Genomic DNA, 17,821 nt, shown 5'->3' on the forward strand with positions numbered 1-17,821 from the left:
AAACGACTTCCAACATCGTTTTCTGACATCCACTTTTCAATCAAACCTTCAATTTTTTTATTCAATTGATATTTGTTATGTAAACTACAGTTTGTTATGTTAACTACAATTGATCGTACAAATAAGACAGCTAGAAAAGTTACACATTATTTTCGATAGAATAAAACTTTTCGTTTAGTGCAAATTATCCGTTTTGGCAAATCTAGAGCAGCCGCTCAAAGTTGCAACAATATTTTGAACTTGCTATTGAAATCAAATGAAGAAGTTACAGTTGACAGCATTACAGATATATGCAAAACATCCATTTCTCGATTAAAACAGACATTTGAACACTAAAATTTGATTCTACAGATTGAAAGCCACTGATTTACTTATAGTGACCTTTTTTTAAAATACCATTTAAGGTTGCTCACATAAATTCGAAACTATGAACTGATGATTTTTTTTCGATTGGCACGAATCTGCACATCGTCAAAGTGAATAAGAACTCATATAACATAAGCAATGTATCAGTTAAACCGCGTTTAAACAAGATCTGAAAATGATTATGTTATATATAATTATCATTTCATTATGTGATAAAAAGGTCCTACTACTTTGACACTCAGCGTCACTTTATACCGAAACTCGGTTCGAAACTTTCTCAATGGTAAAGAACCTGAGAATTGTGAATCCTCAATTACTGTCATGATTCACTTTAAAACATCAACCAAGTCGATTGAACGTTTTCATAAATTTCGTAAAGCAACTTAAAACTTTCATTCAAACATCTTCGAGTGAAAGCACAATCGTCTCGGAAGAGGTTTTCACCGAGATACAGCAGCCAGCGTCTGTCATTGCCAGACGAGGCTCACCCGAGCGGGCCATCGCACTGTAGGTCATCGAGTACTTGGCTTCAAACGAACAGCAAACAAACAAACGATCACCATCAAAAGTCGGCCACTAAGTTGTCTATGGACGATTTGGGATGAGACATGAGTTGTTCACTTTACATAAAACGCTCGATTGAAAGACGCAATGAATATTTAATTTTCGACACGTGGTCGCAAACGAGAAATTTGTGAGATTTTTAACACAACCTAAGCGTTGCCGAAGTGCTAAAAAGCCGATCTCCAACAAACAAGGTGTTAGCGAACCGCGAACACGTTGAAGGCAGTAGATGTGTGGTCATGTTGGGTAAAGTATAAATGAAGTAAATTAATTGAACGTTTACTATGGAACCATCAAAGCTTTGTCGATTTGTTTTACCCTTCCATCGCTCAGTAAAGTGAACCGGAATTAGATTTAAACCTGATGTTTTGTTCAATTTTTTTCCATATCTGGTTTTGAAGAATTGACGGCTGTTTTACACAATTGATTATTCCTTTTAAATTTGTTACTATGGTTTTACTACTAATATTTCCTCTAGCATTTGAAGATATCATCCAAACATATTTTCATATATTAGTTTTGATATTTAGTATGAGCGAATTTGCCATAGGACTAAGTCTTCCTTTTTGATTGGTAAACGACTGGACAATGCGTAATTCAGGTCATAATGTGGCTCTTAGTCTCTCGTCTAGTAACTCCTATCCCTGGAGTACGGACATCGAGCGGCTACCTTCTACCAAAGCTGTGGCACGAACTGGGAAGTGACCTTATAGTGCTGAACAAGATGCGTCAGCGAGTGATTGGGTGGTAGCCGATCAACGCTAGGATGTGTAAGTTGAGAATTTTCAATTACAGCATCATCAACGTGCACTGCCCATGCAAAGGGAGACCCGATGACGAGAAAGAAGCGTTCTATGTGCAGCTGGAACAAGCCTATGACGGCTGACTACGCAGAGACGAAAAATTGCCATCGGTGACATGAATTCCCGGCCGATGCGAACAGCCCCCATGCCGCACACTTAAATTTTTTAGCTGAGTCTCGGCAAAAAAATGCCGAGATTCGCACAGCCGAGTAATCAGCAATCATCTCGGCAAAAATAAAATTACTGACCGTCTCGGCACCCTCAAATTTCACAAACGTCAAATATTGCCGAAATCGTCAGCATAAGGTTTACTGTTTGCTCAGTGAAACGTTCACTGAATATTCGGCAATCCAATAAACTGAAAAAATGAAAAAATAAATTACCGAATCATCAGTAATTAAAAATTTAGTCAATTAATTAATTTTGTTTGTAATTTCTCACATTATAAACACGCCATTCAGGATCAAATTTCATTTTATTAACACTTAAAGGAGGCTTACAAATTTGTTGCCAGAAGTGCAAGCCTCTACCTGAAAACATGAAGCATAACAAAATTTTTTTAAAAAGTTTGTCGGAAGGCTCGCATTTGATACCGAATACTGTAAAAACCATTCAGAGCTTTAAATGCTGACAGTATTTCCGGTCCTATGGGAATTAGTACATCTTTCCAAACTGATGAGCAGTCTCCTTCGCCAAATTCCTCAGACATCACTACCAACAGCGGCGTTTCCGGATGCGGCCACCTTTTTTCGCATATCCCCCAAAGTTTTGTCTCGAGGCGTTTGAGCCCCGTGTTGGGAGTTTTCCCTTATAATCGCGAGTGCTCTGATAAAGTCGCTTTTTATAAAGCGAAACATGTCACCATATTTATTCAATATTTGCTTCTTCGAAGATTATCCATTTTTTCACTAGAGTATTTCATCAGAAAATAAACGCGCAATGCGAAGCGAAAATGTAACGCGGCAATAAATGACAGCTGTCGTGCTGAATCTCGGCTACAGCTAGCGCATATTCCGAAATCTCGGCAAACGTCTCTGCTGATGTTGGCATATCTGTTGTTTACTGATAAATTCAGCAAGCAATTATGCCAAATTTTGGCAAAGTGTAGCATTTTACCGAAATATCAGTGAATGCTGTTAACGAAGTTCAGAAACATGCGTATTGATTACTGAGCAATCAGCAAATTAACGAGTTACTGATCAGTTTCGGCATTTTATTATGCCGAGCTCAAGAAATGGTTTTAAGTGTGCGCATCGAATAACAACGGCCATCGATGTGTCAACTTTGGGGCCTCCCGAAAAATGGTAGTCAGAAGCACCTTATTTCCTCGCAAGGTTATCCACAAAGCTACCTGGAGGTCACCTGACCAACAGACCGAAAACCAAATCGACCACGTTTTGATCGACGGAAATTCATTACATCACCCCCCCCCCCCCCCCCCCCCCCCCCCCACCCCATCACGTTTGACATCACGATTCTCCTCAATCAAAGAGATCATAAAAGTAAATAATGATAAAATTCGTGTTCTAGTAAATAATTTGAAACAAGCGAATGATATTGTCTCTTCGGAACATTTCACTAGAGAGTATAAAATTTACATACCCTCCAAAGATGTCGAAATTGACGGTGTTGTTACCGAAGCGAGTCTTTCGGTAGATGATTTACTCAAGCATGGTGTTGGTCGTTTCAAGAACTCTATGCTTGAGGATGTGAAAATACTGGAGTGCAAACAACTGCACTCAGTAGTTCATGAAGAGGGAAAAAAAGTTTATCGCCCATCAGACTCGTTTCGAGTGACATTTGCCGGGTCTGCGTTGCCGTCCCATGTCTATGTCTATAAAATTCGCCTTCCTGTTCGGCTTTTTGTTCCAAATGTAATGAATTGTACGAACAGCAAAAAATTCGGCCACACAGCTACTTATTGTAGTAATAAACCAAAATGTATTAAGTGTGAAGGGCCTCATAAAAATAATGATTGCAACAAGGAAATTGAAAAATGTATTTATTGTGGGGATAGTCCTCATGATGATATTTCAGTATGCACTGCATTTAAAGTGCACAAAGACAAAATTAAGCTTTCTTTAAAAGCACGGTCTAAGCGCACATATGCAGAAATGCTTAAAACGGTCATTGATGTCCCCCCTTTGGAAACCGAAAACGGGTTTTCAAATCTAGAGGAACCAGAGGACTCTGACTCTGACGAAAATAGTGAAGGTAATTCGTTTATCACTACCCAAGAGTCAGTTAAGAGAAAGAAGTCTTCCTCCAAATTACCAAAAAAGACACCCAAAATTTCATCTTCAAAAAAAGATCCCCGTGTTAAACAAAAAAAGTCAAAACCAAAGACTGTGCCTCCTGGTTTGTCAAATTCACAAAGCAATCCAGGATCTAGCACAGAAAAAGATAATAATCCTGTGGGCTCCATTTCACAGCCACCAACAGGATTATTGAAGTTTTCGGAAATTGTAGAATGGATTTTCTCAGCATTCAATATATCTGAACCCTTAATGACCCTCATAATGGCATTCCTTCCAATAGCTAGAACCTTTTTGAAGCAGTTATCAGCTCAATGGCCAATTGTCTCAGGTTTTGTATCTTTTGATGGATAATTTATCACCCGCCGCAAATGATACAATCACTGTCCTGCAGTGGAATTGTCGAAGCATCATGCCAAAACTTGATTCATTTAAAATCTTATTGCATAGTCAAAAATGTGATGTATTTGCTTTATGCGAAACATGGCTTACTTCAAACATAGCTTTAAATTTTAACGATTTTAACATTATACGTCTCGATAGAGACTCTCCGTATGGGGGAGTGCTTTTGGAAATTAAGAAATGCTATTCCTTTTATAGATTAAACATCCCTTCAACTTCTAGTATAGAAGTTGTTGCTTGCCAAATAAACATTAAAGGCAAAGATATTTGCATAGCTTCGGTTTATATTCCTCCAAAAGCACAAGTTGGACAGCGACAGCCTAATGAAATGGTTGAAGCCCTTCCTGCTCCACGATTGATTCTGGGGGATTTCAATTCGCACGGTATTATGTGCGGTTCCGTTTACAATGATAGCAGATCATCTTTAATACAAAACATTTGTGACAATTTTAACATGACAGTTTTAAATATGGGTAGCATGACACGGATCCCAAGACCTCCTGCACGCCAGTGGTGGTAAATTGCGAACCGAACGCCGATGCTTCTGCAAATTTACTCAAAAATGTTCACCGAGCGTAAGCATGCGATAGGTTCGAAAACTATTCCCTCGGTTAATGCGAAGGTGTTCTGTGCTCGGTGTTCGACGAAGCAATCTGTTTCGAACCGTTCGGTTGGCGGACCATTGGCGAGGGCCGAGTAAACTGCGTTCGATACGATGGTTTATTGATTTCAAGTCTCGCATCCTGGTTTTGAAATTATCAATGCACACGTGATCAGCACAAAAAAATTCTTTTGCTCGATTGATAACACGATCAAAAGCAATTGAAATGGCATTATTTTTGACATTATCAGTGTGCTTAGGGTTGCTCGATATGGAAAATAGTAAGTTTTTGATCTTTTGCAAATTTTATGGTTTTTGGTTATAGAATCAATAACAATAAGAATTGAATAATTTGGAACAGCTAGGTGGTTCAAAAATTTGTAAACTTTTTGACTATAATTTGGACGTTTTCAGTAAACGTAGAGTATGAAAAAGGATTTTTTTACTCTTGCAAATTAGATGTTAAATAAACTGGTGAGTCAATAGCAAAGAAAATTGAGTAATTGTAGGTATTTTAAACAAGCGTAGGTAAATTTGATGTTCTATTGATTGTTGAATCAATATCAGTTCAACTTGGATAATTTTAGACATTTTCAGAGAGCTGGCGCAATTTAAAAATTCGGATTTTTTTTACTAATTCGATGATTTATTAAACAGTTAAAAAATCTTTGGATATTCTCTGCCACCGTAGGGTTTTTCTATTCGAAAAATTGTAAAATTTTTGACTAATACCAATTCGATGATTTGTTGGTTGTTGTATCAATAGTAGGTCGAATTGAATAATTTTGGGCATTTTCGGTGAGTGTAGGATGGTGCAATATGAAAACTTGTAAATATTTTGACTTTTGCTGATAAAATGTTTCATTTAATAGTGAATTAATAACAATTACAAATTGCTTTAATTAATAAAAATTACAAATTTTTTACATATTCAGGGACCATAGGATGGTTTTACCTGTATAATTATAAAGTTTTTAACTAATGTCAATTCGATGCTCTATTGAATGATGAATCAATAGCAGTTCAAATAAGATGATATTGAACATTTTCAGCGATCGTAGGGGGGTTTAATATAAAAATATGAAAATATTTTGATTTTTGCTATTTCAATGTTCAATTGATGAGCGAATCAATAGTAGGTAGAATTGGATGATTTTGGACGTGTTTTCGCAAGCGAGCGACGTTTGTTAATTTTGGATATTCTCAGCGAGCGCTGGATGGCTTAATATAGAAAATTGTATTTTTTAAATTATTTACAATTCCATGCCAGTGGTAAAGCGGGAACCGAACACCAATGCTTCGTACATATTTGTTTAGAAATATTTTCCTAGCAAAAATATGCAAAAGCTGCAACCTACAGCATCAAAACTAAATTCTATTTCAGTTGATGAGCAAAGCAGTAGCGCGTTAAAAATTACAGTCAAAATCACAGGCCCTTCGACGATTGTCATGTTTAAATCCGATGTTTTACCACCACTACTATTTATATATTAATCAATAAAGCATCCGAATTGGCAAAATAGTTCACAATTTCTCATATAAAGTTGCGTTACCACCGATCAAAATGCTTAAAATTCTAATATTACAATTGCTATCAATTAATCATTGAATTAGAAAAAGGTAAAATATTCCCATATTTTTATATTAAGCCACTCTACGCCCACTGAAAATGTCCAAAATTATCCTGTTCGAATTTAGTTCATTCACCAAACAATTAACCATCGGATCGGCAAATTCAAATACTAACATTTTTCAAATAGGACCACACTACGCTTGCTGAAAATTGGAAATCCTATTGGAACTGCTATGGATTCACCAATTAATAAAACGTTGAATCGACATTAGTCAAAAATTTTAAAATTTTCCAAATAGTACCACCCTACCGTCGTCGAAAATGTCCAGAATGATCGAATTTTAATTGCTCTTGATTCACTATTAAATGGAAAATGAAATCAGCAAAAGTCAAAATATATACAAATTTTCATATTGCGCCATCCTACTCTCGATAAAAATGTAAAAAATTATCCAATTCGATCTGCTATTATTTCCAGAATCAAGAGACCATCGAATTAGTCTAAGATTCAATTTTTGTCAATTTTTCAAATAGAACCACCCTACGGTCGCTGAAAATGTCCAAAATTGTTAAATTTTAATTGCTTTTAATTCAATATTTAATAAAACATGATATTAGTAAAAGTCAAAATATTTACAAATTTTCATACTGCGCCACCCTACGCTCGCTGAAAATGTAAAAAATTATCCAATTCGAACTACTATTGATTCACCAATCAATATAGCATCGAAATTAGATTAGTTAAAAAAAATTCTATTTTCCATATACAGGCACCCTACGCTCGTTGGAAATGCCCAAAATTACTCCATTTTAATTGCTGTTGACTCACCAATTTTTTCAATATCGAATTTGCAAATGTTAAAACATTTTCAATTTATCATATTGAGCCACCCTACGCTCTCTGGGAATGTACAAAATTACCATACACTGCTAAGCTACCCAAACACTGAAACGTCCAGCCGCAGCTGACAAAGTTCGGTTCATCCGAAGCAACAGCCTATAGTACTCGAATCGGATGTTCATGAACATACTAGTAACGATAGGCTCACAAACTAAAGCATCGGTTCTTTCACCATCAGCATCGCTTCTTGGTTCGGTGATGCTTGCTCGAACGATGGTATCGGCAAATTTATACTCGCGATGGTGGTTCGCTTTTTGGTTCGGAGCGAACACGTTTTGCGTGTTCGGAATCGATGCTTTACCACCACTGCTGCACGCCCAAGTGCATTAGATCTATCTCTTTGCTCAACATCAATTCGACTAGATTGCACCTGGAAAATATTGCCTGATTTACACGGTAGCGATCATTTACCAATCATCATCTCAATTAGCAGTAGCAATTGCATTGCTACTTCAGCTAGTATAGTACAAGAGCATACTTCGAGCCAAAAATGTAGCTATTGGAGACATTTTGTCGTAGGTTTGTCAAGAGAAACCTCAATGAGCACTCTTTGGAATACGGCCAGACGAATGAGGAATCGTAACGTGGGCAATGAGAGTGATGAATACTCGAACCGATGGATATTTGACTTTGCTAGGAAAGTTTGCCCATATTCTGTTCCTACGCAGAGCATTATTCGGGGATCTCCTCCAATAATGCTTTTATTAATAACCCATTTTCAATTATGGAATTTTCCATAGCACTCATGTCTTGTAACAATAACGCTCCTGGGTTGGACAGAATTAAATTCAACTTGGTGAAGAATCTGCCCGACTTCGCAAAAAGACGTTTGTTGGAATTGTTCAACAAGTTTCTTGAGCAAAATATTCTTCCACCTGACTGGAGGAAAGTGAAAGCTATCGCCATTCAAAAGCCGGGGAAACCAGCTTCCAATCACATCTCATATAGACCCATTGCGATGTTGTTCTGCATCAGAAAATTGTTCGAAAAAATTATTCTACGACGTCTCGACACTTGGGTCGAGACGAACGGTTTGTTGTCAGATACTCAGTTTGGCTTCCGTAGAAATAAAGGGACGACTGATTGCCTTGCATTACTTTCGTCTGACATCCAAATTGCTTTCGCTCAAAAACAACAAATGGCATCTGTATTTTTAGACATTAAAGGAGCATTTGATTCAGTTTCCATTGATGTTCTTTCAGACATGGACTCCCAGCGGTTATAAATAATTATTTGCACAACCTTTTGTCAGAGAAACGCATGCATTTTTCACATGGCGATTTGGCAACATTCAGAATTAGCTACATGGGTCTACCGCAAGGCTCATGCCTCAGCCCGCTCCTTTATTTTTACGTGAATGACATTGACAGCTGTCTAGTAACCCCATGTACACTAAGACAATTGGCAGATGATGGCGTGGTTTCAGCTACTGGACCCAAAGCTATTGATCTGCATAAACCATTGCAAGATACCTTAGATAAGTTGTCCGTTTGGGCTGTTAATCTGGGTATCGAATTTTCTGCGGAGAAAACAGAGTTAGTCGTCTTTTCAAGAAAGCATGACCCCGCGCAGCTTCAGCTCCATATAATGGGAAGAATGATCAAACAGGTTCTAACTTTTAAATACCTCGGGGTGTGGTTCGATTCCAAATGCACGTGGGGAGGACACTTTAGGTATCTGATAACAAAATGCCAACAAAAAGTAAATTTTCTTCGAACAATAACAGGATCTTGGTGGGGTGCTCATCAAATAAAATTGTATCAAACAACGATACTTTCAGTGATGGAATATGGATGCGTTTGTTTTCGTTCCGCTGCAAACTCTCATATTATCAAATTAGAGCGAATTCAATATCGTTGCTTGCGAATTGCTTTAGGATGCATGCATTCGACACATACAATGAGTCTTGAAGTTCTGGCAGGAGTTCTTCCATTGAAAGATCGTTTTTGGGAGCTTTCATCGCGACTGCTAATAAGATGTGAGGTTCTGAATCCCATGGTAATTAATAATTTCGAACGACTAGTCGAGCTTCGATCTCAAACAAAATTCATGACAGTATATTTTAATCACATGTCACAGGAAATCAACCCATCAAGATATATTCCTATCCGTGACAGCCCCCTAAATGTCCCTGACTCAACTTTATTTTTCGATACATCCATGCAGCGCGAAGTGCGTGGAATCCCGGATCATCTACGCTCGACGGAAATCCCAAAAATATTTTCAAGTAAGTTCAGGCATATTGACTCTGAGAAAATGTTTTACACGGACGGATCGCGAATTGAAGAAGCGACAGGGTTTGGTATGTTCAGCAATAATGTTTCGGTCTCATTTAGGCTTCAAGAACCTGCTTCTGTTTATATTGCAGAGTTAGCAGCAGTTCATTATAGTTTGAGTGTAATCGTCACATTATCTCCAAACCATTATTTCCTCTTCACAGATAGTCTAAGTGCAATTGAAGCCATTCGCTCAAACATGACTGGCAAGACTGAACCGTTTTTCCTGGGCAAAATAAAACAGTGCCTGAACGACATATTGAACAATAATTATCTAATCACTATAGTGTGGGTCCCGGCTCATTGCTTCATTCCTGGCAATGAAAGAGCCGATATTTTAGCCAAACGTAGTGCTATTGAGGGTGAAATTTATGAGAGACCGATTGCTTTCAACGAATTCTATAGCTCGTCTCGCCAAAGAACACTTGCCAGCTGGCAAGTTTCTTGGGATAAAGATGATCTGGGTCGGTGGATGCACTCAATTATTCCGAAAATATCGACAAAGGCATTGTTCAGATATTGATCATGTCGTTTGGACATGCGTGGAGTATCGTGATGTCAGATCTCAACTAATAAATTCTTTGCGTACCCAAGGTAGACTATCCAATGCCCCAGTTCGAGACATTCTTGCTTGTCGTGACCTTCCATACATGAAACTTATTTATCATTTCATAAAGAAAATTGGAGTTTCAATTTAATAAAGGCCCCTTTTAAGACTTAGTTCTGATTCCAGCTGCATCCATGAGTTCAACCAATAGCTAAATTAGAATAGAAATTATGTAATGATACAAACAAACTCGAAACAGTTTATGAAATTATCAACAAAATGCCTGAAAATAACAGCTTATTTTATAATTTATAGAAGTTAATCGTTTGGTTCAAATAATATTTCCGAGTAGATTTCATAATTAATGACGAGTTACCTAAGATGATATTTAAGTAATAAGAGGAATATGTTTTAATAAATTCAAATCGTTGTGACTATGTTAGAATTAAATTAGGATAAAAATTTTATGTAAAAGTGATGCTACGGCGAAGAAAAACTTATGTAAACTACCTTAAGAAATAAACGTATGCATATGGTTACTTGGGAAGCTACGTACGGCGGTTCCGAACGTAAGGATCGACTAGTTCGACGACGAATGTGGACAGTTAGTGGCCGAGAAGAATGCAGCTTGGGCGAGCAAGCTGCAACACCGGACGCGAGCAAACGAGGAGCGATACAGACTGGCGCAGAACAGATTAAATTCGGCATCCCGTAGAAAAAACGTCAACAGGAAGACCGAGATCGGGAAGCGATGGAACAGCTGTTCCGTGCTAATGACACAAGGAAGTTCTACGAGCAGGTGAACCGTTCGCGCAGAGGCCATGTACCACAGGCTGATATGTGCAAGGACACCAACGGAAATCTTCTCACGAACGACTGTGAGGTGATCGAGAGGTGGCGGCAGTATTTCGACGAACACCTCAATGGAGATGTGGTGGAATACGAAAGTAGCGGCGCGGTAACGAACTTGGGAACGCGTGCGAAGGACGATAGACTGCCGGTCCCAGACCTCCAAGAAGTGGAGGAGGTGGTAAGCCGGTTGAAAAATAATAAGGCCGCTGGCGTTGAACAACTACCAAGCGAGCTACTAAAACACGGTGGTAATGCACTAGTGAAAGCACTGCACTTGGTCGTTACCAAGATCTGGGAGGACGAGATTTTACTGGAGGAATGGATGGTCTTGTGTCCCATCTACAAAAAGGGCGACAAGCTGGATTGCTGCAATTACCGCGCGATTTCTCTACTGAACGCCGCCTACAAGGTACTCTCCCAAATCATATGCCGTCGACTTTCACCGATTGCAATCAGAACTAATTGGCTCAATTGGTACGTTTCCCTAGTTATTTGCCGTAGCATCTCATCAATTTCCTGATGGGAAGGGAAGGATAAAAGGAACATGGAAGGGAATTGTGAAGTGGGTGAGGTGAAAAAATAGCACAAAACATAAAGAAACAAATCGTTCTGCATCCCCGAAAGGATGCTGAAGGATAAACGGATAACGTTTCCCACAGATTCTCTGCTGAAGTGCCACTTGTATTCCACACAGAAGCGCGTAGATTTCTGCTTGGAACACAGTACAGTATCTACCAAGTGAATGAGACTGCTCTAGCCTCATTTCACGACAGTAGACATCAGCACCAGCACGACCATTCAATAGAGAACCGTCCATATAACAAACTATGTGTTCATCAAGTTATCATATCAAATAACCAGTCAACCATTCCTCACGAGGAGGATAGCTCACATTTAATCTTTTGAAAGGTAAACTGAATGTGAGAGTTAGGTCACTAGGAGCGAGTAAAGACTCATCCCAGGTAAACATTCGAGACCACAAGCGTCAGCATAGTCTATAGGGTTACTCTTCCAAAGCCCTGTAACTTTAAGACGGTATGCACAAAATAGTGCTTCTTGTTTTAGGAACACATGTAGTGGTTTAATGCACAGTAGCGCCTCTAGAGCAGTAGTAGGAGTTGTCGTGAATGCTCTTGTCATCGCCATTAGGACCATCCTTTGGAGATGATTTAGCTTTGACTGAACTGTCGCAACTTCTCCTTTCACTTCCATATGCTAAAATTGGCCTAACAATAGTTGTGTAGATCCAATGAATGTATCTGGGTTTGAGTCCCCATGATTTTCCAAAATCTCGTCTGCATTGGCCGAAAGCTTTTAATCCTGAAGTCAATGTGGGCAAACCAATTCAGTTTTGAAACAAGAACAAGATCCCCGACGTATTTAACTTGACCAACCACAGTGACCTCTGAACCGAAGAACTGTAACGGACGAGCTCCTGTGATTATCCTACGATGAATTAAAAGCACCATTGATGTTTTGTCCGGGTTTACGGATAATCCAACCTGACAACACCATTGCTCAACAGATCGCAGGGCTTGCTGCATTAAATCAAAGAGTGGTCATGCTTATACCGGTCATCAATATATGATAATCGTCAGCAAAACCGTAAGTTGGAAATCCAAGGTTATTAAGATTCCTTAACAAACCATCAGCGACTAGGTTCCATAGAAGTGGGGATGACTGAGTACACCACCTTGAGGACACCCACAGACACTCAGCTTTCTAATCTCTGTTTCCCGAAGTGATGTACAAAGAAGTCGATTGCTAAGCATTGCGGGCATCCAAATTGTGATACTTGAAGGTATGCCATGACCATGGGCTGCTTCCAGAATTGAATTGAAAGACACGTTATCAAAGGTACCTTTAATATCTAGGAAAACTCCCAAGCAAGATTGCTTTTGTGAGAAAGCTTTTTCAATGCTGTACACAACATCATGTAACAGGGTTGTAGTGGACTTTCCACGCTGGTAAGCATGTTGCATTCCATGTAACGGAAGTACGCCCAAACTAACATTCCTGATATAGTGATTTTAAGAAGAAATGAGCTAAGACTGACAGGCCTGAAACTCTTCGCTTCCTCATAAGTGTCTCGACCACCTTTGGAAATAAATTTGACAAGATGGATCGATTAAATTGAGGACGACCTGCGGACCCTTCGCAGCTACCGAGGCTGGCGGCGAACAGCTATGAATCGAGTTGAATGGAGACGCCTCCTGTTTATAGCAGAGACCCGCGTGGTTTACGACTGAAAGAGTAAGAGTAAGAGTACGTCTTTCTTTTCTATACCATTTCAAAATTTCACACAAAGTTTTACAAAATTTTACCAGATTTGAATCCTTAAAAGCTTTTTCCTTGTTCGAGTATTTTCTTTAATCCTTCACTAAGCAAATGGAATGTTTTCAATATCAATCTAAACCATAAAATAAGGGTCTAACGGTTGAAAAAAACACTATTTTTGCGATTTGTGCCTTTTTCATATAGAATGGATATGCAATCACTGTGAAAATCGACTTTTGAACTAGAGATGGACAAAACAGTTCTTTTCAAAGAACCGTTCAGTGATGCAGAGTTCTATAAAAAGAACTAGTTCTCCAGAGCCGTTCGTTCATTCTTTTCATAGCTGGTTTGTTGAGCAAAAAAAGGTCCCTCAAATTAGAACTGAGGTTTCGTGATGAAGCTTCCTTATTAGAGAACTACCGTTCTCGAAAAAGGTTGAGCGAGCAAAAAAACAGGTCCTACCACTTTAAACTGAAGAATTATCATTCTCAGCCAAGAACTATTGCTCATTCATTCTTTAAAAAGAACTAGTTCTTTTGAACTGTTCGCGAACGAATTGCCCATCTCTATTTTGAATCGAGGCCCGGAGGGCATAGTGTCATATACCATTTGACTCAGTTCCAGTTGTTTTAAGTCAAAAGTACGATACGAATAAAATGAAACTTTGTATGGGGTTACAAGGCCTTTTTTATAAGTTTGTGAAAATCAGTTTAGCCATCTCCGAGAAAAGTGAGTGCAAAAAAAAAGTTACATACATGCATACATACACACATACAGACATTTTAAGTACTCGACGAACTGAGTCGAATTGAATCAATCCGTACTGGGAGCAGTTCTGTTGCGGAGCAATTTTAACTCCGGCTTTCAGCTTCTAATCATTAGCATTTGAGTAAACATCTGAAAAATAATATTGACAATATTACGATGTTATCAATTGATACAATCAACAGTCCTTCTCTGATCTCTATAGCCTCATATCGTTTATTTCAGAACCCCTTAAAATACCATGAAAAACTGCAGTCCCACGTCAATCTCGCGGTTATGTCCCTGATATTATCTACACCAAGTTTTGCACTAATTTTTCATTGCAGTATAATTTTTGTCGCAGATATTTTGCAATATCGACTTTCACACAGATATTTTGCAATATCGACTTTGGGCTTCGGTGCAAAAGTCGGTTTTTTACAGTTTGATACACTATTTTTGCATTCATATATTTATTTTCGAGTTTGTGTTTGAGACACGTTTGTCGCTAACCAGGGAAATAGAAGTCCGAAGTCGGCAAAGCAAAACTAGTTGGCCAGTGTACGATCGTGGAAACTGCACATTAAGATGCTGCCTGAAGTTTGATTTCGTGGTCATGATAATGAAACCTACATCAAGACAGAACCTACACGTTGGAATCTTTCCCCATAAGTCTTTCCGGAGCGCTTATTGCAGCAGGAAACTGGAGATTTGCGAATATTAGCTCGGAACAGATTGCAGAAGGATTGGCACGCAAAACTTCACGAGTATCTAAATACTGATCACATTTTAGGAACGGTTGTGACGAGAGGGTTCTAAAATTGATGATTTATCTCATTTAAATATAACAGATGATGATTTGCAGTTTGTAAACATTCTTGAAATACTTTACCTGCTAGAGGAAAACGAGAGTTTTGAACACGATGAAGAAATGAATCGAAAATACTCATGCGGTACCAAAACCCCTAAATGAATGAAATGTTTTGGTAAGTAGAACTGGATGTAAGTCTGCTTAGCAGATTATATTGAGTTACTGTGTGACATTACTGTTCAAAATTAACTACCACGCACTTATGATTTGAGGATGATTTTGATCAATTATGTTAGCACGTAGATCACTGTATTATGTACCGCTTCTTGAAATGCAACAACCATATTAGATACCACTAGTTTTGAGACAGACGGATCAACCTAGAATTCGGACATATAAAACCGGACGTCCGGACCGAAATCGTCTGAGGTTAGAAAAAGTGTAAATCTTTCGAAATAAATCATGTTCATATTATATCACTTTATAAATAATCAATAAGATTTTCGTTATTTTGATCTCTTCTATCAAGCTGTGCTAGTATTACAGTAATTTTGTGTCTTTGATATGCCAAGTCATATCTTAAATTTCATTATTTTGGAGGTTATATTCTTTCGAAAAGAAACTGAAGAGATTAAGCAAGGCGACTTCTCTTTAGCACTTCTAACCCCATTAAATAATTTATTCGCTCGACTTCTGCTTCTGTTTTTATAAGGCGTTTGTCTTTAATATTTCTTCAAGAAATGGATCGTACATATATTGCATTAAAGACAAGCTCGTATTTGTATTGTAACTATAACAGGTTTCAAACTTACCGGCATAAACGTTCTATCTTGAAATGCCTAACGGCTAAGGTATGATCCCAGTTAACTGCCGTTAAAGCATCCCTTGCTTCGTCCTCGTTAGCATCCTCGCCTAGTTCTCCAAGTAAAGCCGCTACCAGTTGATCTTGTTGAGCAAGCCGCTCCAATCTTCGTTGAATCTGCTGGGCGGATAGAGGTGCTGTCGGAGCAGGCCTAGTCGGTCTTAAAAGATCTTCATTGGAGACTTCGTCATAGATTGCTGGCATTGGATGTTGACCAGGTAATTGACTAATATCATTGTACACTTGCTGATGATGCAGCTGTTGTTGGGAAGCTAAGTTCGAAGGGACTCGTTCGTAATAGGAAGAGGGAGTCGCAGCCACTGTATCGTAGATATCACTTCCTATTGTGGAATAAACATCGTTGCCGTTATACACACTATTGTAAATGTTGTGAACTGGGGTGGGTTGAGGAACTGGTGCTTGATGTTGCATAGATTGTTGTTGTAGCTGTTGGGCAACTATATTGAGGGCTGCCACGTTAGGCGTAGAACCATACAGACGAGTATCATTTTGAATTCGAGATAGTGGCCGATTAGATACTGCTACATAGTTATGTGTTTTCTGTGGTGACTGACCAGTTATATTTCCATAAACAAGCTCGTTACTATTGGTAGAAACCGCCGTATTCCGTTCCATCCACATCTGTGTCAACACACTACTGGTGTCGGGTTGCACATTATTCTGCTTCTTTGGCGAAAGTGTATATTGCGCTGCAGCAGTGCTTTCATAATGTTTACATTGAAAATTATCAATCGCAACGGCGGCTGAATTGTTTGAGTAAATTTGATGCAAGCTTGCATTCAAATTTTTACACGATCCGTTCGTCCCTTCTTGAAAGTTTTCTAAAGCAGCAGTGCTTTCGTATTTCGGTATAGAGTTCATCAAATTGGAGATATGATTAACACCTTCTTTACTACTAGCCTTGGTAATATACGCGTGTGAGTTGTTCAAACTATTACTGTCGTTTTTATACATATCTTTCTCCAAATCAGCAAGAAATGTTTTATCTAACTTTTTTGGTGTTACTTTTAGAGAACTGTTGCCGCTGTCCAATGTCAGGTTACTTAAATTTACATCTAAAGAGTCACTCAGTACCTGCTCTGCACTACCATAAGAACTGCCCGATGTATTCTGTCCACCAGAACTCATGCTAACCATCATCGAATTGGACAACTCTTCAAAATCATTAACTTTCCCGTAGTTTGAACAAATCTTAGAAATTGCCCCTCTACTAACGTTACCATATACGGGTGTACAGGTTACTAAATTGTCTCCCGATGAATCTTCCAATGTCTGTTGCCTCTTAATAGAAGCCATCAAATCTCGGGAACTTATCACACTGGAAGGTCCACTTTCATAGTCGGAAGTAGCATTAACAGGTGTCTGACTAACTGAACTGCTACAGTTGACCTCAAATCTAGTGCGCTGATCATTCGGTTCACCAACAGCATCAGTAATATTCATTGTATTCGTGTACTTCGGTGGCATCTGATATGGAGGTGGCTGCAAACGAACGGGCTCTTCCACAATCGTTTCCGGAGATTCATTTTCCTCAATCGTTGGCACATCGATTGGCTCATCGAGAATGCTGGTAAACTGTTGACGGGCAGTGTCAGCAACATGGCGGTGATAGGAAGAAGACTCAATGGCCATCAACGGGTCTTCTCCAGGGGAAGATAAATCAATTAGAATTCCTTCCGCTGATCCCTCGCCGGAAGCAGGTGGTAGATTGTGCGGTTGAGGCGGCCGTAAAGGACGGTTCTTGCAGTCTTTCAACAGCTGCTGCTGTTTGTAGTGAGTTTCATTGATTAGTTTATTATACGAAAATTGTTTGTGAGCATTGCTTTTGCGCTCCTTGGCGTACTGTTCTGAGATACATTTACCACGGCGATCAGCATTCAATGTCTCCTTATTTTTACCTAGAAATAGATGAAAACAGCTCATTAGCACATAGTAAGGTAACAATAAACTGACGCATCTGCGATAT

General features: G+C 38.8%; 1 protein-coding gene across 3 annotated transcripts in view; it reads right to left on the reverse strand.

Annotated features, from left to right (window-relative positions):
* Positions 1 to 17,821, reverse strand: part of LOC131434579 (activated Cdc42 kinase Ack) — a 53,647-nt gene that overhangs the window by 8,551 nt on the left and 27,275 nt on the right. For all 3 annotated transcript variants that reach the window (XM_058601421.1, XM_058601420.1, XM_058601422.1), the window contains one exon: positions 15,785 to 17,753. In XM_058601421.1, the coding sequence (XP_058457404.1) occupies positions 15,785 to 17,753 (1,969 nt within the window). The remainder of the gene's footprint in view (positions 1 to 15,784; positions 17,754 to 17,821) is intronic.

The sequence above is a fragment of the Malaya genurostris genome, chromosome 3, assembly GCF_030247185.1.
Source record: "Malaya genurostris strain Urasoe2022 chromosome 3, Malgen_1.1, whole genome shotgun sequence".
Lineage (NCBI taxonomy): Eukaryota > Metazoa > Arthropoda > Insecta > Diptera > Culicidae > Malaya > Malaya genurostris.